Source organism: Mobula birostris, chromosome 4, assembly GCF_030028105.1.
Source record: "Mobula birostris isolate sMobBir1 chromosome 4, sMobBir1.hap1, whole genome shotgun sequence".
Lineage (NCBI taxonomy): Eukaryota > Metazoa > Chordata > Chondrichthyes > Myliobatiformes > Myliobatidae > Mobula > Mobula birostris.
The window spans coordinates 107,701,845-107,726,683 of NC_092373.1; the positions used below are offsets into that span (position 1 = coordinate 107,701,845).

The 24,839-nt window shown below is 41.2% G+C and overlaps 1 protein-coding gene across 4 annotated transcripts in view; it reads right to left on the reverse strand.

Annotated features, from left to right (window-relative positions):
• Positions 1-5,036: 5,036 nt before the first annotated feature.
• The window catches only part of lyar (Ly1 antibody reactive homolog (mouse)), a 36,479-nt gene continuing 16,676 nt past the window's right edge, over positions 5,037-24,839 (reverse strand). For 2 of the 4 annotated variants that reach the window (XM_072255894.1, XM_072255893.1), the window contains exons 4-9: positions 22,785-22,892; positions 21,984-22,067; positions 14,234-14,618; positions 11,796-11,873; positions 7,216-7,301; positions 5,037-5,378 (exon numbers count right to left, since the gene is read on the reverse strand). In XM_072255894.1, coding sequence (XP_072111995.1) covers positions 5,241-5,378; positions 7,216-7,301; positions 11,796-11,873; positions 14,234-14,618; positions 21,984-22,067; positions 22,785-22,892 — 879 coding nt within the window. In that variant the 3' untranslated portion in view covers positions 5,037-5,240. The other 2 variants (XR_011885744.1, XR_011885745.1) reach the window with 2 other exon arrangements.

Consider the following 24,839-nt stretch of genomic DNA (forward strand, 5'->3'; position numbering starts at 1 on the left):
ATCGCCCCTCAATGTTGAGGCTGCGCCCTCTAATTCTGGATACCCCTACCATAGGAAATATCCTCTCTACTTACACCTTACCTAGTCCTTTCAAAATTTGGTAGGTTTTAAATGAGATCCTCCCCGCATTCTTCTAAATTCCAGTGAGTACAGGCCCAAAGTTGCCAACTGCTCCTCATATGTTAACTCCTTAATGCCCAGAATCATCCTTGTGAACCTCCTCTGGGCTCTCCAATGATGACACATCCTTTCTGAGATGTGGGGCCCAAAACTGTTGACAATACTCCAAGTGCGGCCTGACTAGTGTCTCATAAAGGCTCAGCATCATCTCCTTGCTTTTATATTCTATTTGCCTTGAAGTAAATCCCAACATTGCAGTTGCCTTCTTTACCACAACGTGTAAATTAACCACCTGGGAATCTTGCACAAGGACTCCTAAGTCCCTTTGCACCTTTGATATTTGAACCTCCTCCCCATTTAGATAATAGTCTGCACTATTGTTCCTTTTATCAAAATGGATTATCATACATTTCCTAAGACTGTATTCCATCTGCCACTTTTTTGCCCATTCTTCCAATTTTTCTATGTCCCACTGCAATTGCATTGCTTCTCAGCACTACCTACCCCTCCACCTAACTTGGCCACAAAGTCATCAATTCAATTATCTAAATCAGACTAACAATATGAAAAGTAGTGTTCCCAATACTGACCCCTGAGGAACACCACTAGTCATTGGCTTCCAACCAGAAAAGGCCCCTTTTATTCCCACTAGCTGCCTCCTGCCTGTCAGTGATTCCTCTATCCACATCAGTATCTTTCATTTAACATCATGGAAATTTATCTTGTTAAACAGCCTCATGTCCAAGTAAATGATATCCACTGCCTCTCCTTTGTCCACCCTGCTTGTTACTTCCTCGGAGTACTCTGATTTGTCAGGTAAGATTTCCCTTTACAGAAACCATGCTGACTTTGACTTTTTTATCAATAGTTTCCAAGTACCTCAACATCTTATCCTTAATAAAAGACTCTAACACTTTCCCAACCACTGACGTCAGGTTACTGGCCTATAATTTCCTTTCTTTTGCTTTTCTCCCTTCTTAAAGAGTGGAGTGACATTTGCAATCTTCCAGTCCACCGGGACCATGCCAGAATTAAGTGATTCTTGAAATATCATGGCCAATGCATCCATTATCTCTTCAGCAACCTCTGGGATGTTATTCATCTGGTCCAGGTGAGTTAACCACCTTAAAACCTTTCAGTTTGCCTGGCACTTTTTCCTTTGTAACGGCAATGGCACTCACTCCTGCTCCCCGACACTCACGGACATCTGGCACACTGCTAGCATCTTCCACAATGAAGACAAATGCAAAGTACCCATTAAGTTCATTGCCATTTCTTTGTCTCCCATTACTACCTCACCAATATCATTTTCCAGTGGTTCAATATTAACTCTCACCTTTTTACTCTTTATATAACTGGAAAATACCTTTCATATCTTGCTTTATATTATTGGCTAGTTTGCCCTTATATTTCATCTTTTCCCTTCTTATAGCTTTTAAGTTGCCTTTTGTTGGAGATTTTAAAAGCTTCCTAATCACCCAACTTCCCACTCACTTTTGCTACCTTATGTGCCCTTTCCTTGGCTTTTATACAGTCCTTGACTTCCCTTGTCAGCCACGGTTGCCTACCCCTGCCATTTGAGGAAAAACTTCTATCCTGGGCTTTGTGATCTATTCCCAGAAACTTTGGCCATCTCTGCCATCATCCTTGCCAGTATCCTCCTCCAATTACCCTGGCAAGTTCCTCTCTCATGCCTCTGTAATTCCCTTTATTCCATTGTGATACTGATGCATGTTGACTTATGCTTCACCCTCTCAAATTGTAGTACGGGTTCAGCCATATTATGATCACTGCCTCCTGAGGGTTCCTTTATATTAACCTCCCTAATAAGATCTGTGTTATTACACAACACCCAATCTAAGATAGCCTTTCCCCGAGTAGGCTCAAGCAAAAGCTATCTTATAGGCATTCAGCAAATTCCCTCTCTTGCAATCTGATATTAACCTGATTTTTCCAATCCCCGCCTTGCATACTGAGGTCCCACATTACAATTAGATTAGATTAGATTATGAGGACACGCAGTCCTCTTTTATTGTCATTTTTTAATGCATGCATTAAGAAATGATACAATGTTTTCCAGAATGATATCACAGAAACATGACAAACCGACTTAAAAACAGACAAAAACCACGATTATAACATATAGTTACAACAGTGAAAAGCAATACCGTAATTTGATAAGAACAGACCATGGGCACAGTAAAAATCTCAAAGTCTCTTGAAAGTCCCATCATCTCACGCAGACGGTGAACCTCCAGCACCGCAAACTTGCTGATGCAGCATCCTGGAAGCATCCGTCCACAGTCCGACTCCAAGTCTCTCCGACACCGAGCACCGAGCAGAATCTCTGCCGAGCGCTTCCACCCCAGCCCCAGCGACAGGCAATTGGCAAAGCCAAGGACTTGGGGCCTTCCCCTCTGCAGATTCCCGATCGCACAGTAGCAGTGGCAGCGAAGCGGGCATTTCATAAGTTTCTCCAGGTGTTCCCCTGTACTTCTCACGGCTGTCTCCATCAAATCAAGATTGTGCACGGCCCGCTAGTTAACACATATCGATATCATTCGGAATGGCCACGCATGACACCATCTTCTCCACCCTCCTTGTGTCATTACCCTCATTATGTGCCTTTTCCAGCTCCCTTAGCAATCTTAGCCCCACATCTTGGTTACTATTTAGAGGCCTATATATGACTCCCATGATTTTTTTTACCATTGCAGTTTACTGCTACTTTTAGTAATTTTTTTGATATTTCAGTATTTTTTTTATATAAAAGTATCTTTGCTATACAGAATTGCTCTAATTGTGCCCAAGTCCTGCACAGTACTGTCTCATTCCTGTGTGCCTCCTTGTCACCACTTGAAATTCTGATGGTTTTGGAGCTCGTTGATTAGTAGAGGGTATGATGGTGTTGAACGTTGAGCTGTAATCAATAAACAGAAGCCAATAGTTTTACTATTGTCCAGGTGATCCTAGCCTGAGTGGAGAGCCAGTGAGATTGCATCCACTGTAAACTGATTGCAGCGGGTCTAGGTCCTTGCTTAGGCAGAAGTTAGTTCTGGCCATGACTGACCCCTCATCACAGCTGATGTGAGTGAAACTGGGTAATAGTTGTTGAGGCAGCTCACCCTGCTCTTCCCAAACACTGGTATGAATTTCACCCTCTTGTAGCATGTGGAAACCTCTAACTGCAGCACTGACAGATTGAAGATTTCTTTGAACACTCCCACTAGTTGGGTGGCACAGGTTTTCAGTGACCTGTCAGCTACACCATCAGGGCCTGAGGCCTTGCAAGGACTCTCCCTCGAAAGATGTTCTGACGTCAGCATCCAAGACAGAAGTCACAGGGTCACCAGGTGCTACTGGGATTCGCACAGGTGTAGTTTTATTCTCCCTTTCAAAGTGTGCACAAGAGGCATTAGGCTCATCCAGGACTGAAGCATCACAGCCATTCATATTAGGTTTCCTGTACAGTTCTGACTTCCTGGTCTTCCTGGACTTCCTGTACAGTTCTGGGTCACCAGTCTTCAATATCACAGATCTAGCTCTAAACAGACTACAAATCTCCCGGTTCACTCACAGGTTTTGGTCTTGGTGTGTCTGGTATGTTTTCAAAGGTACACACTCATCCAGACAGGTCTTGATGAAGTCAGTGACCATCTGGCATATTCATTCTGATTCAAAGATAAACCCTGAATATTGTCCTGTCCACTGACTCAAAGCAGTCTTGTAAGTGCTCCTCCACCTCCCTTCACGGTCCTCACCACTGGTGTTGCAGTCTTTAGTCTCTGCCTGTGTGCTGGGACAAGAAGTACAGCTAAGTGACCGGACTTCCCAAACTGTGAGCATGGGATGACACTGTAAGTGTTCTTGATGGCGGTTTAACAATGGTCAAGTGTGTTGGCTCCTCTGGTTCCACAGGTGATATAGGTGATAGTTGTTCAGAGACTTCTTCAAGCTGGCCTGGTTGAAATGCCCCACAATGATAGAGAAAGCATTAGGTGTGCTGTTTTGTAACTGCTGATTACAGTGCTCAGTTCCTCCAAAGCCTGCATGACTTTGCCCAGGGATGGAATGTATACCACTCCCAAGATGACTTCTTCAGCAGATAAAATTGAAGCCTATAAGTCCCAGGCTGGGTAGGGATTGAGATAGAACCACCATGTCTGTGCACCACAATGAGTTAATCATAAAGCATACTCTACCTCCTCTATTTTTAAAAGATAGAGCTGTCCTGTCCTGTCTTTGCGGAGAATAGTGAAACTCTCGGTTTGCAGCACTGCATCTGAAATGGAAGGAGTGAGCACATTTCTGTAAAGTACACAGCAGTCCCTCATGTCCCTCTGGTACTAAAATCTTGCTCTGTGGTCTTCAATTTTATTTTCCAGAGACTCTATGTTCGCCAGCATGATAGTTGGGAGTGGGGGTGGGGAATCTAAGGCCTCTGCTTAGCTGTAGCCAGCAAACCTTACACATTTATGTTTTTATGTTTTCTTAATGCGTATCTGCACTTGACACCAGAGTGTCTGCCATCTGAGGTTTGCCAATTGAGGATTGAGAGACTTTTTAAACTTCTTAAAATTGTGTTGCTTACAGCTGTGATTGTGAATTTCACCTGTAGTAGACCTAAACAATAACATTTGATGATTCCCATCAGGGCTGCATGCAGAGAGTCACCACTTAGGATCTATTAGCACCATCTTAGGATCTATTAGGATTTATCCAATAATAGGGAATTGCTCCAAAACTGTTACCAATTCGGATTTCAAAGAAGTCCAACATCAACCTGCAATTAGAGAAGCATATGCTGGTGTCAACTTCAGTGCAGAAATTTTGAATTTCTTCAGTATTAAGTGGAAAATGCTAACATTTCCAAAATCAGGCCATTAAATTCAAGATTGGGAGAAAGCTATGGTCAGTTGTCAAATGTAAAAATAGCTAATTTTATTAAACAGTACAGCATCTCCATGTCACAATGAATATCCAGTGGTCTCTTGATTTCAAAATTATTAATCCAATGAAAGAGCAAATATTGCTAACTACAATTACAGAGGCATAATAGCATTGTTTTGTTTGCATATTAAGTCATTGATTAAATAATATAAAACAGTCCATTCCAGACATTAATTTAAAAGTTTCACTTTATCCTTCAGTACTTTAAACTTGGGGTTACAGTTTATCTTCTTAATAAAAGTTGCTTGGAGTTCTGCTTCAGATTTGTAGTTACTTTCACCGATTTCAGCATAGTACTGAGACAGAACCTGTCAAAGGATCAGAAGAAAATGTAAGACGGGAAGTACTCAAGATCACCAGAATCATAGAGTTGTGAAGCAGAGAAACTGACCCTTCAGCCCAGCTCATCTATGCTATCCAAGATAACTTCCATTTGCCTGCATTTGTTCCATATCCCTTCAAACTCATCCTGTTCATTTTTTAAAACATTGCAATTACACCCAACTCACAGCTTCTTCTAGCAACTTCATCCAGATACCCACCAGTGTGGAAAATTAATTAGTTCTCCATCACCTTAAACACGTGCAAACTCTAGTTTTAGAATCCTGTATCCTGGCAAAAAGACCATGCCCATCCACCTTATCTGTGCCCTTCATCATTTTTTGAACCACTATAAGACCACCGTTCTGCATCATTTGCTCCAAGAAAAGTGACGAACATCTCCTCATAACTCATGCTCTCCAGTTCCAACAACATCCTGGTCAATCTTTTGTGCAGCCTTGCTGGCTTAATCATGGCAACCAGAACTATGCACAATATTCCAGGTACGATCTCACTAATGCTCCATACAGCTTAACATGTACAAGAGTCTCCCAACTCTTGTACTACAAGCAGCACTGAGGACTATATTGGCTGCCTTCCTGTTTACCCTGTATATTTTAGCTGGGTGTATAAAGGGAGGAAAGGAGGATGAATACAAGGCCCTGGTGGAGGACTTGGCCGAATGGCGCAAGCTGAACTGTTTGCAGTTCAATCTCAGTAAGACAAAGGATATGGTGATGGACTAAGCCTGTACTGCTCCCTGTTACCATTGATGATGAGGACGTGGATGTGGCGAGGACCTGCAAGTACCTGGGGGTGTACCTAGATGACAAGACTTGAGTGAAGCAGCAACACAGAGGCTGTGTACAAGAAAGGCAGAATTGCCTCTACTTCCTGAGGAAACTGAGGTCCTTTGGAGTATGCAGGCCTCCTCTTGACACGTTCTACTAGTCTGTTGTCGCCAATACAATCTTCTATGTGGTGGTGTGCTAGGGCAATGGAATCAATACGGGTGATGCCAACAGACTCAATAAACTGATTGGAAAGGTTGGCTCTGTTATAGGAGTCAAAGTGGACACATTGAAGGCTGTAGTAGAACAAAGGACCCTATGGAAAATCTTGCAATTCTGGAAAATATTTCTCAAGCACTGCACGGTGCCTTGGCTGAACAGAGGAGCACTTTCAGTAATAGACTAAGACAACTGCGCTGCTCCAAAGAGCATTCTTACCCTCAGCCGTAAGGCTCTATAATGAGTCAACCTATAGCCAGTGAAGTGATGGACCCCCTCCTTCTAGGCTGCTTAAGATAATTTACATTTATTTATTCTTCTTACTTCTCTTCTATATTTGTATATCTGTGCACTTGTAATGCTACTGTGGCACTGTAATTTTCTTTGAGATCATTAAAATATCATCTATTTACCTACACGCAATATATGCTACTCTTGTACTTTATGCCCCATATGATGAAGGCCAGGATACCTCTTCACCATTGTCTAATTGTCACAACTTTCAAGGAACAACATACTTGCACCCTTAGTCTCTCTGTTCTGTGGCACTCCTCAGGGACCTATCATTTAACTTCTCAAAGTGCATCAATCTGGTCCAAGTTTAACCCCATCTGCCATTATTTTTCCCAGTTGATCAAGGTCTTGTTGCAATCTGAGACAACTTTCTTCACTGTGCACCACTCCACCAATGTTCTCATCCAAATTGAGAATGTATATGCAGGGGACCCAGCTTTTAATCTGAAAAGCAACCTTGCACTATCACCATTTATTTCATAGTACATATTTACATTTTTAAAACCATGACCAAATGTACCTTTTTCCTTAACTTTTTAATTGAAATTTCTTGCTCTGGAGACTGTCGTAGAAGCATCTTGATAGTTTTCTTCCAGTTGAATTTTCCTGAAATAAATCAGAACTCACAAATATAGTATCATCTAGTTTATGAAAAATTATTAGCTCAGATTTTAGTGAGTGGCACCACCCACAAAATTGCTGAGAAAATCTTGTGCCAAAGTTGCCAAGTTTTATCCAGGTGACTGAATTATTATTGACATTGATAATCATTCAAAATTTGCAGAATCAGTGAGCAGACACCATATAGTACAGGGGTCCCCAACCTTTTTTGCATTGCGGACCGGTTTCATATTGACAATATTCTTGCCGACCGGCCGACCCGGGGTGGGGGTAGGGTTGCCAACGGACAAGAGTAGTAGTCAAATGCGTTGTTTATCCAGAAAGACTACAATGGCCATGAAGCCTTGTGTGAGCACCAGTGCGCATGCACGTTGTGAACCTGCCGATGCCCGCCCGCCCGCCCAGCAAATCCTTTTTGGTGATTCTGTTCATGGGGGTGGGTGTTAATCACTACTGGAATATAGGCTATAAGTGGGTAATACACTCAATTTTGTTTCTAAAAGGGTTTATCTAACGAATTTAATATTAAACACACAGCGCATATTTTCCTTGCATGAATACAGTGATAAGTCAATTATCAGGGGAGGACAGGGGAGCTTGAAGTGTTGAACGAACTTCCAGTAGAAGTGGTAGAGGCAGGTTCGATATTATCATTTAAAGAAAAATTGGATAGGTATATGGATAGGAAAGGAATGGAAGGTTATGGGCTGTGTGCAGGTTGGCGAGACTAGGTGAGAGTAGCGTTCGGCACGGACTAGGAGGGCAGAGAAGGCCTGTTTCTGTGCTGTAATTGTTATAGGGTCACTTATAAGTCAATAGCATCATAACATTTCAAGTAACGTTTGGATCTTAAACACACAGCACATATTTCCCCCGTATAAACATATAAAATCATTGCAACACACCAATATCGCTGAATCAGTGGGAGCCCTGGGCTTGTTTCCCTGCAACAAGACGGTGCCATCGAGGGGTGATGGGAGACAGCGATACTCGAAGGGGGTTCCTTATGTCCAGTCTATTCCGCAGTTTAGTTTTCGTTGCATTCATTGCAGAAAAATGTTGGAAATGAAAGTAACGTTTTCAGTGCTTCCGTGGCTATCTCAGGATATTTAGCCTTGACTTTGATCCAAAATGCCAACAGATGTTATGTCAAACATACTTTTCAGCCCGTCGTCATTTGCAAGCTCGAGGAGCTGATCTCCTTCCCACCCTGACACGGATGATGCGCGGGTCACGACCTCACTTGCGTAATGGCTGATCGGTGGCCGTGACAGGGAATGAGGAAAGGTGCAGCTGACTCATATCGCTTCCTCGCGGCCCGGTAGTGCATGCTCTGCGGCCCGGTAGTTGGGGACCGCTGATATAGTACATTCAACAGGAGCTTGCAAAGGTTAACTGGGGGAGACTCTCTGCAGATAAAGGCAAGTAGGATGCTTTAAAAGTGACACGGAAGAGCTCAGGGCCAATGCGTTCTTGTAAGATTAAGGAACCCTGGTTGACAAGGGATATTGAAGCTCTGAACAGGAAAAATGAGGCTTATGTCAGATACAGCCAGTTGAGTTCAAGAAAATCCCTAGGGGAGAATGCAGAGAAATCACAAGAGTAAATAGAGGACATAAGATAGCTTTGGCAGGCAGGGTAACAAGTCCGGGCTCCACTTTTATACACTGTAAGGCCACCTTTTGTAATATGGATACGTTCCAAGTACTGCTCCCTCTAGGCTGCGTGTGTGCAGCTGCGCAGTAACTGAAATGCTGTCATGCACATAGCCTCTGTTGTCATGCAGCTGGAAGTTTCTTTTATAAGTTAATATAATTTTGACATACATGTAAGCGTACTAAGAGTAAAAGGAGATGGGCAAGGTCATATACCATTAGAGAAGATTATAGAGCTAGGGAGTTTAGGGAAGAAACATGATGTCTTGGAACCAATGTTCCCTCTAATTTTTATTAAATAGCTGCAAAGGATACAAATGAAACTCAGCAAAAACAATCTTGCATGTTTCATAAACTTTCTGTAGTGTCGTTATTACAAATCCATTGTCTAAAAAACACTGTCCAGATTAATTTCACATCCAGATGAAAGATACATCTTAATCCTCATTAGGTCATCTAAAATTTTGAACTCCTAGCCTGTTTCTGGACTTACATTTTATTGAATTCAGAAGGCTGAATCCTTCTGATTTCCATTTTGTGTTTATTGTTATAATTTGTACCAGTGTTATAACTTGAAACACCGACAATGTAAATACATTGAAGTTCAAAGTAAAAATTGTGCTATGTTATTTAGAAAATTTCTGAATTATATTCATTAATATAATTAATTACTTGGAATTTCAAAATTCTAAAAGTGTATAAAGTGGGTAGGACATAGAAAACTGAGGGTGGCTAATGTTGCGACTGCAAGAATAAGATAAGGAAATCGAGGCCAGTGAGCCCAACATCAGTAAAACACAACTTATTGGAGGAGATTATAACTGACAGGATATATCTGCATTTGGAAAAGCAAGGACTGTTTAGGAATAGTGAAAATACCTCGTGCATGGCCTCCCAGAAGATCACAACCTTGTCGCAGTTTGGAGGCTTGTATACCTCAATTACCCAGAAGGCTACGCTTGCTGGAATCAGGACTTTATGCTTTGGCTCTTGGTAGGGTCACCAATGACAAACAGGTCAAAGGGTAGAGGTCAGACTAAGAGGGGACCACTGATCCTTTAGGTTTGGGGCTTCAGCTCAGGGCTAACAATCTAAGTGGTAAAACAAAACTGTTATTGAAACAGCAATGAAGCATCCTTCTACACAAGGCCATAAGACATAGGTACAGAATTAGGCCATTGGCCCATCGAGTCTGCTCCACCATTTCATCATGGTTGATCCATTTTCCTGTCAACACCAACCTCCCGTCTTCTCCCCATAACCTTTCATGCCCTGATTAATCAAGAACCAATCAACCTCCGCCTTAAATGCATCCAGAGACCTGGCTTCCACAGCCATCTACGGCAATGAATTCTACATCTGAGTGGCCAAGGACAGACAGAGATGGAGTACCTTCATTGCTGTCCTAAACACTAGCAGTGTTAACAAACAACCTGCTGTTACTTGTGGATGGAAATCATGTCTCACAAATTTAATTTTTTTTTTGAAGAGGTGACCAAGAGGATTGATGAAGGCCAGGTGGTAGGCGCTGTCTAAATGGACTTAAGAAAAGCATCTCAGAAGGTCCCACTTGACAGCCTGGTCCAGAATGTTATTTCACATCAGATCCAGGCTAAGCTACCCAATTGAATACACAATTGTCATGGTGGCAGGAGTCAGTGTTAGAGCGCTGATTCTCAGGTTGGGGCCAGTGGTGTGTCAAAGGGACCCGGGCTAGGTCAACTGTTGTTTGTTATTTGTACTAATGATTTGTATAAGAACACAGTTGGAATGACTGGTAAATTTGTGGATGACACAATAATTGGCAGTGCAGTGGCAGTGAAGGTTATCCAAGAATGGAACAGCACCTCGATCAACTGGGGAAGTGGGCAAATGAATAGCAGATGGAATTTACCTTGGACAAATGTGAATCATTACATTTCAGCAAGTTAAACCAGGGAAAGACTTACACTGCAAATGGCAAGAGCCTGGAGGACCTAGGGGTACAAGTGGTGACACAATGGGGAAAGCATATAGCATGCTTGCCTTCATCAGACAGCTCACTGAATACAAGAGGTGGGAAGTCATGTTATAGCTCTATTGATGAGATCATATTTGGATTATTGTGTGCAGTTCTGGTCACGTAGCTAAAGGAAGGATGGACAAGGAGCAGAAAAGATTCACAAGGATGTTACTGGGACAGGAACCTTGAGTTTTTGGGATCATATTCCAGCATCTGCAGTCTCTTGTGTCTTCTGAATGGACTGGGACTATTTTCCCCACAGTAAGGGGTGATCCTATTGTGCTTTTATTTCTTTCATAGCCACATTATCTATTGATGAATTTCTTGTTGGTGGTGGTGATGTTGATGTAGGGGATTCAGCAGTGATTAAGCCGTTGAAAGCCAAGGATGAAAATAGAAATGCTGGAAATATTCGGCAAGTCAATTATACTGTAGGAAGAGAAACAGTTAACCCTTCATCCGATGTAAGAAATCCATGCCAGTCATTAGCAGTGCAATTCATTTTAGTAATAAGAAAATTCACATATTGTAATTAGATTTGAACCATTTAAAACACATACATACATCAATTTCATCCACACCTTCAACCTGAAATGTTAATTCTTTCTCTTCCCACAGTCATCACTTGATCATTGAGTATTTTCAGCATTTCTGTTATTATTTTAGACTGCCAACAGCTGCGGCTTTTGTGTGATTGTCATGGATAAGTGGTTAGATGGAGATCCTTGACGGAGATAGTCGTTGCCTTGCATTTTTGGGGCATGGATGTTATTTGTGACATGCAGGAACAGATTTCATCATTTGTTGAAGAGCTGCAAATACCTGGCTTTATCTCATCATTTTCTTCCACTTCTTCAGTTTCTGTAATTTCAACTTTCTTCTCTTTAGATTTGGGTTCACCTGTTTGACATATGCAAGAAGATATTAAGTCAAAAAAACTTGTAGTCTAGAATAATGTGTTAGAGTTGGCCATAATTAGAATGCAACATTTTGCATACTTTAAAACTGACATCCAGAGTTAATATTGCACACAGAGTACATATTTTTACTTGAGCATTTTTTAACTTATGCAATCATATTCTCCTCGTGATGTAAACCAGAAATACACACAATAGTCCAGCTGTGAATTAGCCAATGTCTTATAAAACTCCATGGCAATCTCCCTGCTCTTATACTCTAAATCCCAGCTAATGAAGGAAGAATCCCATATACATTTTTCACCCTATTTACCCATGTAGCCACCTTCAAGGATTTTTGGCATTCTAAGTTCCCGTTGTTTCACAATATTCGTAAGGACTATACCAAATAGTTTGTATACTTCCCTTATTTGACACCAGTCCCTTAAAAAAAAGTATATTACCTCATGCTTATCAACATTAATTCCATCTGTCACTGCCCCACCCAACTTACCAGCTAATCAATATCATTCAAACTTGAGACTACCATCCTCACTATTAACAATACCAGCAATTTTTGTCATCTATAAATTTACTGAATATATTTGCTGCATTCACATCTATCACTACTGTACGCAATAAAACAATGGATTCTGAAGCTGTGGTCACAGCTTCTAATCTTAAGGTATCTTCCATCATCACTATATATTTTCTATTATCTTGCAATTAAGCAACTTAGCTTGGATCACGTAGGCTCGAATATTCTGCACCAGCTTTCCATGGGACATTTGGTCAAAGGCTTTAACGTAGCCAATATAAACCACATCAACCTCACTGCTATCATTAATATATTTAACTACCTCTTCAAAAAACTCCATTGCATTAGTTAAACAGGCAAATTGTGCTATCTCTGATCAACCCGTCTTTCCAAATATAGAATAATCCCGTCCTTCACAATTTTACCCTATAATTTCCTTACCACTAACAACAGACTAACTGGTGTATAACTGTTTGGTTTATTCCAGCTGGCCTTTTTGACTAAGGCTACCACATTTACTGTCTCGCAATTGTCTGGCACTTCACCTAAGTAGATATGTGTATCTCCATCAGGGAACCACCAGTCTCTTTCCTTGCTTGGGACAGATCTCATCAGATCTTAACAACTCCTTTTTAATCTCAATGTGGTGTACAATTCTACTGTCTAAATAAATCTAACTGAATTATTCAGTTAAAACTTTATTTGTCCTCTGGTTCCTCAGAAAGTTTGCATCTAATGGATCTCACTCTTTTCCCCACATCCTCTTGTTCTTAATACATTTATAAAATGCCTTACGATTTTCCTTATTCTTACTTGCCAGTGATACTTCATGGCCCCTCTTTGTCCTCCCAATTTTGCTTAAGTATTCACCTTACAATGTCTATGATCCTGAAGGCCTAAGTGTATAATATAAAGGTGGGGAGCACTGATATGCGGAGGGATTTTGGGGTGCAAGTTCATAGCTCCCTGAAACACAATTAAACTAAGTGGTAAAGGCAGCATATGGCCTACTTGCCTTTGATTGGTCAGTGAACAGAGTATAAAAATTAAGGAAGTCAACTTGCAGCTGTATAAAACTTTGGTTAGGCCATATTTGGAGAGCAGTTCTGGTTGCCACTTTGCAGGAAGGAGGTGGAGGCTTTAGAAAGGTACACCTGGATGTTGCCTAGGTTGGAGTGTATTCGCTACAAGGAGAAGTTGGATAAACTTGGGATTGTTTTCTCTAACGTGTCAGGCATGCAAAGGCAACCTGATTGATATACAAAATTATGAGGTATAGATAGGATAGAAAAATAGCAGATATAGATTTAAAGAGAGATGAGAGGTTTAAAGGAACATTGAGGCAAGTGGTAGATACCTGGAATGTGCTGAAGACGAAGTGGTGCAGTAACATATGAGAGACATTTACATCGGCAGATGAACAGAGAGGGGATAGAGCACTATAGATCCCCTGCAGCCAGATAAGATATTAAATTTACTTTATTGAGGGGCCTGTTCCTGTGCTGTATTGATTAGTAATCCTGTGTAGCAAGGAAAATATCCAGAACAAGATAGATTGGCCCCAAATTTCACGTGTGTGCTCCCAAACTCCTGCTTTAATTTTTATCGAGCGTTTTGGAAAAACGACATAGATAAAGGTTTACATTTCTTATGGGGTTACTTTGTCTGTGAACTGGAGTTGCAGAAGGAATATCAAGTGACATGTTACTATGAAAGAAAAACTACAAAATAAATATCATTAACCTAATAATGCTGACGTAGTAGACGATACAGTTTTCACATTTGTATCCACATTTCATTAAAGATCATAAAAACTGATTAACTACCTTCACTGGATGATTTTGCATGCTTTCGTTTCCTGCACTTCACGTTGCCCTGTACGTTTTCACCATCCTGCTGCCACATCTCTTGTACATCCGTGCCATTTTCTTCTATTCCACTTGCATCACACCCATCATGCCTTATTTTAGATTTTTTCTTCACTTTCTCTTCCAATTGATTTGTTTTGTTATGATCCAAATAATTTCCATCCTTCAGCTGTTTCGTGTGTTTTTTGGATTTCTTTTTCCTTTCTTCTTTTCGTTCCCGTTTGTTTTTTTTCTTCTCATTATTTTCTGCTGCAGAGACCTGATCTGAGTTTGCTTCTACTGATTCCGAAGGACCTTTACCATTCTGAACGTGTTTCTGATTTTGTTGCTGGCTGTTTTTATCCTTTAAAAAAAATGTATACATCATGTAAAATCAAGTTACAATCACAGAGTTATTGCTGAAAAAACATTATTTTCTGTGATAATTTTATAGCCTTACAACCAAGTTCTTACTTTTAATATAATTTCTTAAACTTCTGTGTTACATATCACCAGCTTATGCATTCACCTATGATAATTGTGAATTCTCCATCCACATGCTCTTGGGAAAAAGTTCAAGTTTCCACTACTCTGTTTGTATATTTCATCCATAAGACCTTGAACTACTTTAAAAAACAATGCACTTTTGTCCAGAGTAATATTCTCTGACGCCTTTAGTCTCCCTTTGTAAACTTATATTTTTCCAATGACATTCCAGTTGTTGACTCAAATTTCTTGTTTGCAAATTAAGACTGGATGAACAAAAATTTCCTCCCAATTCACAGGTGGCAAAATTGAAGCAGATCTCTTTCATTCCTGTCAGAACACCCAAGCCAGGCTTCCTGGTTTCTCCAATGAAGTAATGCATCAAGATGCAGTCTACTTGTGGTCAGTTTAACATCCATGCCTACACGTAGTTTATCCCAAAAGCACTTGGCTCCACACTGCCTCTATAAGGGCCATCATTTTAGCCCTCAAGCCACTTTGAAATTTACTGCCTTCTCATCCCTCTTAACTCACCAAAAATTGCCAACAAGGGTGGAAACCATTCCCAAAGTAATCCTATCATCCTTATCCTCTCCTTAGTTATTTTATTTTCGCTAAAGGTTTGAAGGTAGGTAAGTCACCAGGACCAGATGGACTGCATCCCATGGTTCTGAAAGAGGTAGCTGAAGAGATTGTGGAGGCATTTCAAGCATCACTAGATTCTGAAAAGTGCTCCAGAGGAATAGAAAATTGCAAATGTCACTCAACTCTTTAAGAAGGGAGAGATGCAGAATAAATTATAGACCAGCTAGCCTGATGTCAGTGGCTGAGAGATGCTAGAGTCCATTATTAAGGATGAAGTTTTGGGATACTTAGATGAACATAATCAAATAAGCCAAAGTCAGCATAGTTTCCTTCAGGGAAAATAACAGGTATGATAGACAAAGGAGAGATAGTGGATGTTGTTTACTCTGATTTTCAGAAGGCCTTTGACAAGGTGCTGCACATGAGGCTGCTTAACAAGGTAAGAGCCCATGGTATTACAAGATACTAGCATGGGTAGAAAGTTGGCTGAATGGCAGGAGGCAAAGAGTCGGAATAAAGGGGGCCTACTCTGGTTGGCTGTCAGTGACTAGTGGTGTTCCCAGGAGTGAGTACTGGGACTGCGTCTATTCATATTATATGTCAACGATATGGATGGCAGAATTCAGCAGGCCAAGCAGCATCTCTAGGAGGAGGTACAGTCGACGTTTCGGGCCGAGACCCTTCGTCAGGACTAACTGAAGGAAGAACTAGTAAGATTTTGAAAGAGATTTCAAATCTCTTACTAGCTCTTCCTTCAATTAGTCCTGACAAAGGGTCTCGGCCCGAAACGTCGACTGTACCTCTTCCTAGAGATGCTGCCTGGCCTGCTGCATTCACCAGCAACTTTGATGTGTGTTGCTTGAATTTCCAGCATCTGCAGAATTCCTCGTGGATGGCAGAATTGATGGCTTTGTGGCCAAATTTGCAGATACAAAGTTAAGTGGAGGGGAAGGTAGTGTTGAGGAAGCTGGGGATCTCCAAATGCAGCGGTCCCCAACCACCGGGCCGCAGACCAGTACCGGTCCGCAAAGCATGCGCTACCGGGCTGCAAGGAAATGATACGAGTCAGCTGCACCTTTCCTCATTCCCTGTCACGCACTGTTGAGCTTGAACGCACGCGAGGTCATTACCCGCGCGTCATCCATGTCAGCGCGGGAAGGAGATCAACTGCTCAAGCTTGCAAATGACGGCGGGCTGAGAAGTATGTTTGACATAACATCTCTACCAGCATTCTGGATCAAAGTCAAGGCTAAATATCCTGAGATAGCCACGAAAGCACTGAAAACGTTGCTTCCATTTCCAACATATCTCTGCAATGAATGCAACGAAAACCAAATTGCGGAATACACTGGACATAAGGAATCCCCTTCGAGTATCGCTGTCTCCCATCACCCCTCGATGGCTCCGTCTTGTTGCAGGGAAACAAGTGTTCAGCCCAGGGCTCCCACTGATTCAGCTATATTGGTGTGTTGCAATGATTTTGTATGTTCATACGGGGAAAATATGTGCTGTGTGTTTAATATCCAAACATTACTTAAAATGTTATGATTCTATTGACTTACTTATATAACCATATAACAATTACAGCACGGAAACAGGCGATCTCGGTCCTCCAGTCCATGCCGAACGCTACTCTCACCTAGTCCCACCGACCTGCACTCAGTCCATAACCCTCCATTCCTTTCCTGTCCATATACCTATCCAATTTTTCTTTAAATGATAATACCGAACCTGCCTCTACCACTTCTACTGGAAGTTCGTTCAACACTTACTTCAAGCTCCCCTGTCCTCCCCTGATAATTAACTTATCACTATATTCATGCAAGGAAAATATGCGCTGTGTGTTTAATATTAAATTCGTTAGATAAAACCTTTTAGAAACGAAATTGAGTATATTAGCCACTTATCACCTATATTCTGGTCGTGATTAACCCCCCCCTCCCCGAACAGAATCGCCAACAACGATTTGTGGCAAAAGATCAGCACATACACCCATGCGCAGGTGACGCATGCGCACAGGTGCCCATGCAAAGGCTTCATGGTCATTGTAGTCTTTCTCGAGGTAAACAACGTATTTGACTGCTACTCTTGTCCGTTGGCAACCCTACCCCCACCCCGGGTCGGCCGGTCGGCAAGAATATTGTCAATATGAAACCGGTCCACAGTGCAAAAAAGGTTGGGGACCCCTATCCAAAAGGACTGGACAGACTGGGAGAATGGGTAAAGAAGGGAAGTGTATGGTCATGCACTGTAGTAGAAAAGCTATAGGTGCAGACTTTTTTTTAAAAAACACGGAAAACTCAAAAATCAGAGGTGCAAAGGGACATGATTAGCTAAAGGTTAATTTGCAGGTTGAGTCTGTGGTGAGGAAGGCAAATGTAACATCAGCATTCATTTCAAGAGAACGAGAATATAGGAGCATAGATGTGAATCCCAGGCTTTATAAGGCATCGGTCAGACCGCACTCGGAGTATTGGAGCAGGTGAAGGCTCCTTATCCAAGAAAAGATGTGCTGGCATTAGAGGGGTTCCAGAGGAGATTCATGAGAAAGATTCAAATAATGAATGGGTTAATTTATGAGGAGCATTTGATGGTTCCGGGCCTGTAGTCACTGGAGCTTAGAAGAACGAGGGGATGTAGAGAGGATGTTTCCTATAGTGGGGAAGTCTAGGATCAGAGGACACAACCTCAGAATAGAGGGACGTCCATTTAGAACAGAGATGAGAAGAAATTTCTTTAGCTAGAGGGAGGTAAATCTATGGAATTCATTGCCACAGACAGCTATGGAGGCCAAGTCATTGAGTTTATTTAAATCAGAGGTTCTTTGTTAGTTAAGACATCAAAGTTTACAGGGAGAAGGCAGGAGAATGGGGTTGACGGGAATAATAAATCAGCCATGATGGAATGGCAGAGCAGTCTCGATGCACCGAGTAGTCCAATTCTGCTCCTATGTCCTAGTTACTTTGTGATACAGCATAGAATAGACCCTTTCAGCCACACCGCCCCAGCAACCCCTGACAAACCAGATTAACTCCAACCTAATCATGGGGTAATTTACAATGACTGGTACATCTTTGGACTGTGGGAGGAAACTGGAGTACCCAGGGAAAACCCACACATACTTTTCTGTAGCCCTGCACTGTATTCTTTCTTACATGCATATCATCTTACACTTTTGATTCTTTCATCTCTTAATTAATCTACTAGAGCTCCGTTGGGAAATAACAGTGGAAACTTACGTAATCACAAGAAAAATGTGCAAACTCTATACTGAAATTATTTGAGCTCAAAATCAAGTCTGGATCCTTACAGCCATGATGCAGAAGTTCTAACTGCAGTCACCAAATGATTTTACGCTTCCAAAGTCCTTCCAGTCTAGCTGTGTAGCACAAAAGACATTGACTCTAGTATTCCTTTCTTGGTTTCCAAATTTGTTCAGGTCATTGACTTAACTTTCCTGGGAATTCTCAATTCCCAAAACTTCATTTGCACCATGGTTCATCCATTGAATTATAATGTTTCATTCTTCTTTTACAGCTATTCAGAAGATAATGTCTGAAATTACACTTGCTAAACTAGGACGGGAGAGTCAAACTATTTTCCTGGCCTGAAAGCTGCTTACAGTCCAACAAAGGAAACAAACTCCTTAATTAGTTTTATCATATAGATTAATATTACAACTAGGGTCAAAAGCTGTAACAGTTCATTGGAATTGTTGGATTTGAAACAACTTCTACCCAGCATCCTGTTAGCAAATGTAATCATTGGAGAACAAGATTGAAGACCTAAAGGCAAAGATGCCGTATTGGAGGAAAATGAGGCATTGCTCTGTTGTCCGTTTCATGGAGACATGACTCACTCCAGACATGCCAGATATGTTAGTAAGACCCAAGGGATTCTCAATACACCTGATGGACAGGACTTCTGATTCAGAGAAGGCAAAAGGTGGGAGTTTGTATTTCATGTCAAACTCTTTGTGGAGCTCAGACACAGCAGTCTCGTGACACTCTTGTTCCCCCGACCTGGAATATCTGATGATTAAGTGCCAAACATTCTACTTACCAAGAGTTCTCCTCCATGATCTTTACAGCAGTTTACATACCACCAAAGGCAAATGTTAAGCAAGCACTCGATGTACTGAGTGCTCTGATGAGCAAACAGGAAACAGCCTATCCTGAGGCCTTTCAAATCATTGTCAGGGACTTCTATCAGGCTGCTTGAAGAAATCTCAGCCCAATTATCATCAACATATCACCTGCAGCACTGGGGTCTCCACACACTCGATCATTGTTATACTACAATTAGGAATGCTTACTGTTCCATGCTGAGATCACATTTTGGGAAACCTGATCACTTGGCTGTCCTCTTCCTACCTGCATACAGGCAGAGGCTAATGAGCAAGGCTCTAGAGATAACAGACAACAAAGAGATAGTTGCAGAAGGCTGAGGAGTGGCTATGAGATTGCTTCAAGTCGGTAGACTGGGCCGTGTTCAAAGACTGAGGGTCTGAATGGATACACCATGGTTGTCACGGACTTTATAAAAAGTCATAGATGAGTGCACCCCCACAAAATCATTGTCTTTCCCAACCAGAAGTCTTGGATGAACCATGAGGTCCACAATCTGCTGAGGGCCAGATCAGTGGCATTCTCAGGTTTGGCAACTAACAAGAGGTTCAGATACGATCTCCCGAAAGCCATTCCAAGTATGAAGTGGCAATTCTGGACCAAACTTGAATCATTGAAGGATGCTCAACAGGTGTGGCAGGGCTTGAATGCTATCGCCTCCTATGAAGTGAAACCAAGTGGCATAGGTGACAACACGGCTTTGCTTCCAGATGAGCTCAATGCCTTTTATGCTCGCTTTGACCAAAACATGGAGGCACATTCATGAACTCCCACAGCCCCCAATGGCACTGTGATTTTACAGTGATCTCACGTCCGAGGCCGACGTGAGAGCACCTTTCAGGAGAGTGAACCTCCAGGAAGCATCCAGCCCAGATTGGGTACCTGGCAGAATACTAAAGGCCTGTGCTGATCAACAGGCTGGAGTGTTCACCGATATCTTTAACCTCCTGCTTTGGCAGTCTGAAGTACCCACCTGCTTCGAGCAGGCATCAATTTTCTAGTGCCCAAGAGGAACATGGTAACCTGTCTCAATGACTTTCGTCCAGTAGCACTTACATCCAAAGTGCTTTGAGAAGTTGGTGATGAAACATTTCAACTCCTTCCTGAGAAGTGACTTGGAACCACTCCAATTTGCTTACAATCACAACAGGTCCAAAGCAGATGCCATTTCATTGGCTTTCACTCAATCCTGGAACTTCTGGACAGGGAAGTTGCATACATCAGGATGCTCTTCAATCAATACAACTTGGCATTCAATTTATATCCCCTCAAAATAAATCATCAGCTTCAAGTCCTAGGCCTCAATACCGTCTTATGCAACTGGATCCTCAATTTCCTCACTTGCCCAGTCAGATCGGCTGGGCAACAACACCTACTCCACAATCTCCCTTAGCACAAGTGCACCACAAGGCTGTGTGCCTAGCCCCCTGCTCTACTCGCTTTACACTTGTGACTGTGAAGCTAAGCACAGCTCCAATGTTAAATCAAAAGTGGCGATGAATCAGCATATAGGAGGGAGACTGAAAATCTGGCTGAGTGGTGCCAAAACAACAACCTCTTAGTCGATGTCCGCAAGGCCAAGGAGCCAATTATTGACTTCATGTGGAGGAAACAGGAGGTCCAAGAGCAAGTCCTCATTAGGAGATCAGAAATGGAAAGGGTCATCCACTTTAAAATTCCTCGGTGCTACCATTTCAGAGGATCTGTCCTGGGTCCAGCACATAAGTGCCATTACGAAGAAAGCAAAGCAGCGCCTCTACTTTCTTAGAAGTTTGCAAAGATTCTGCATGTCATCTAAAACCTTGACAAACTTGTATGGATGTGTATTGGAGAGTATATTGACTTGTATGTAAAAGCCTACAAAAAATAGTGGATATAGCTCAGTCCACTAAGGGCAAGGCCATCCCCACCAGTGAGCACAATTACAAAGAATGCTATCACAGGAAAGCAGCATCTATCATCAAGGACACCCACCACCCAGGCCACTCTCTCTTCTCAATGCTGCTATCAGGAAGCTGGTACAGGAGCCTCAGGACTTGCACCATTAGGTTTAGGAATAGTTATTACCCCTCAACCATCAGGCTCTTGATCCAGAGGAGATAACTTCACTCAACTCCATTCGCTTCATCACTGGACTGTTTCCACAACTTTTCAAGGTCTCTTCATCTCATGTTCTCGATGTTTATTGCTTATTTATTTATTATTATTATTATTTCTTTTTCCTCCCTTTTTGTATTTGTAGTTTGCTGTCTTTTGCACACTGGTTGTTTGCCCATTCTGTTAGACATGGTCTTTCATTGACTCTATTGTTTCTTGAATTTACTATGATTGCTCGCAAGAAAATGAATCTCAGGGCTTTATATGGTGACGTATATGTATTTTGATAATAAATTTACTTTGAACTTTGGAACTCCTATCAGTCGAAATACTGGGATGATTATGGTCTTAGAACCAGTCAAGTGGTGAAAGATAGTACAAGTTATACTGCAACTGTGTTTGTTTAAATTACTTTTGCACCTGTCGGGACTTACTTTACTAACAGCAGCAGCAAAAATCTCCCACACTTGTTCCTGCAGAGTCTCATTTTTGACCCTCAAACTATTTTTCATCCAGTTCTGCAACAAAACACACAAGTTTTAATTATTGGCAATATCATTCTTATGCGACTAAAATGTTGTATTATTTTTGAAATCTTCAATTCCTACTAGTTATGGGTAGCTTCCTAATCGAAAGCATAAGATAAATTTAATTATGGAAGGTTTTCAAAATAATAAAAAAAAACTTGCTTACAAATCCACAGAAGTGAAAACTTATGACAGGCAGGCACTTGTAAAATGATTACTTTTAACATATGATGATTGACTGGATGATCATTTTAGTTTCAGATTTCCAACATTTCCATACATTGGATATAAAACAAAACAGAACTTAGTCTACAACAGTGTCATTATGTTAAAGAAGCAAAAGACATTTAAAATGCCAGGTGTTTCTGACTGTAGTCTAAAATGGATGAGCACATTCTAATCTGCAAAATCTCTTAAAGACAGCAGAATAACATAACATATTACATAGTACAAGGGCATTTTTACATGAATAAAATCACTAGGGACACTGCAGAAAATCTATTGACTTTTCTTTTAGGGTTAAGAAAGTGGTTTGCATCTTTCAAATATAACCATTCTGAACAAATTCCAATGCATTATATTAAATTACCATTTACTGATTAAGAACCCAGAATTCATAACAGTACAATATGTAGCAATTATTCAGCCAATACCTTAGCATAATTACATTACCGGTAAGGAATTAAATTAAAAATAAAGGAAACAAACCTGAAACTTGGCTTTTTTTTGTGGTATGTTCTCATAAGAATTCATTAGTTCTAAAATTTCACGCACCCTTGGACTAACTTTTGAGTTGTTCATTGCTTCATGGATTTTCTGTGCATGTAGAAAATAAAGGCATTATACTGTCACAATAATGGAGACTGCTTTTATCCTTTGTGCACATTACACCATAATTATGCCGCTAACCCACTTTCAAATCAACTACAAGTATGGTAAGTGCAGAAAGAGGGCAATGATTACAAGCACAGAATTAACCATTAGTTTAACCAATCTTTGGTGGCACTTATTCTCCACTTAGGTATCCTCTCATCTGCTTTTGCCTCACACTTACCAGCATAATAATATGATAGTGTGAATTCTTTGTCTGAAACTCATGAAGGTCAAATATGACCCCAAGACCACAAAAATTCAATGGAGAGATATAGATTCAGTGGCTAGGCAACAGAATTTGTGACAGCAGCCAGTGACGAGTCCTCCCAATATTTAGTTAGTGGAGATATCTGCACATATAGTGGTATCTTAAACAAACAGTCTGAGAAGATTAGAGTTTAGAGTTAGTAGAGATTCAAGGAAGTGGTGGTGATTCATTCTTTGGGGCACTCCTCTGTTTCCATGGATGGTTGCAAAGAAGAAGTATTTCAGGATGTATATTGTATACATTTCTCTGACATTAAATGTACCTTTGAAATACAGCTGTTTGTCATTAATTAACAGATAATGTCACTGGTATTCTCTTGTTGATGAGGATGATGTGGCCAGGAGGGGGTAGCAAGGTGATGGGAAACAGAAGTGGAATGCAAGGAAGGATTCAGAGTTTCAAAATCTGGTTTATTGTCATATGCACAAATACATGCACAGGTGCAATGAAAATCTTGTTCACTGCAGCATCAGACATAAAGCATCATATACGCTGACTTCACTAGAAAACAAACTAAACATAAATTCTCCTTAATTTTTCTAAAAATCACAACGAAAAAATGTAAATTTTAGTGCTAAGTGGTAATAGCATAGCTAAGCTGTAGTGATTAGGTTTATGCCAGTTCCTTCAGTCAACAATTGGTTCTTCACTTTTACTTATTTTGAGTGAGAGGTTGTTGTAACTTCACCACTCAACTAGATTACCTACAGTTGCAAGAAAAAGTTCGTAAACCCTTTGCAATTACTTGTTTTCTGCATTAATCATAAAATGTGGTTTGATCTTCATCCAAGTCACAATAATAGACAAACAGAACCTGCCTAAACTAATTACACACAAACAATTGTACTCTTCATGTCAACAACACACACAAAATGCTGAAAGGGTCATGCCGAAGGGTTTCAGCCCAAAACGTCGACTGTACCTTTTCCCCCCATAAATGCTGCCTGGCCTGCAGAGTTCCTCCAGCATTTTGTGTGTGTTGCTTGGATTTCCAGTATCTACAGATTTTATCTTGTTTGTATATGTTCTTATTGAACACATTGTGTAATCATTCACAGTCCAGGCTGGAAAAAGTTATGTGAACCCTTGTATTTAATAACTGGTAGACCTCCTTTAGCAGCAATAACCTCCACCTCAGTAGCTGCTGATCAGACTTGCATAATGTTGAGGAGGAATTTAAGACCATTCCTCCATACCAAACTATTTCAGTTCATCAACATTTCTGGGATACCTTGCATGAGCCCTCCTCAATTCGTGCCATAGCATCTCAAGGTTGGTTAAGGGCTGGACTCTGACTTGGCCATTCCAAAACACAAATTTTCTTCATTTTAAACCTTTCTGTTGTTGATTTACTCTTGTATTTCATGTGATTATCTTGTGGCATCATCCAACTTCTATTAAGCTTCAGGTGACGAACCGCTACCCTGACATTCTTCTGTAAAATGTCTTGATACAATTCTGAATTCATTGTTCTCTCAATGATTGCAAGCTGCCCAGGCCCTGAGGTAGCAAAGCAGCCCCAAACCATGATGCTCCTTCAACCATTCTTCACAGTGAGATAAGGTTTTGATGTTGGTGTGGAGTGCCCTTTTTCCTCCAAACTTAGTGGTTTGAGTTTCTGC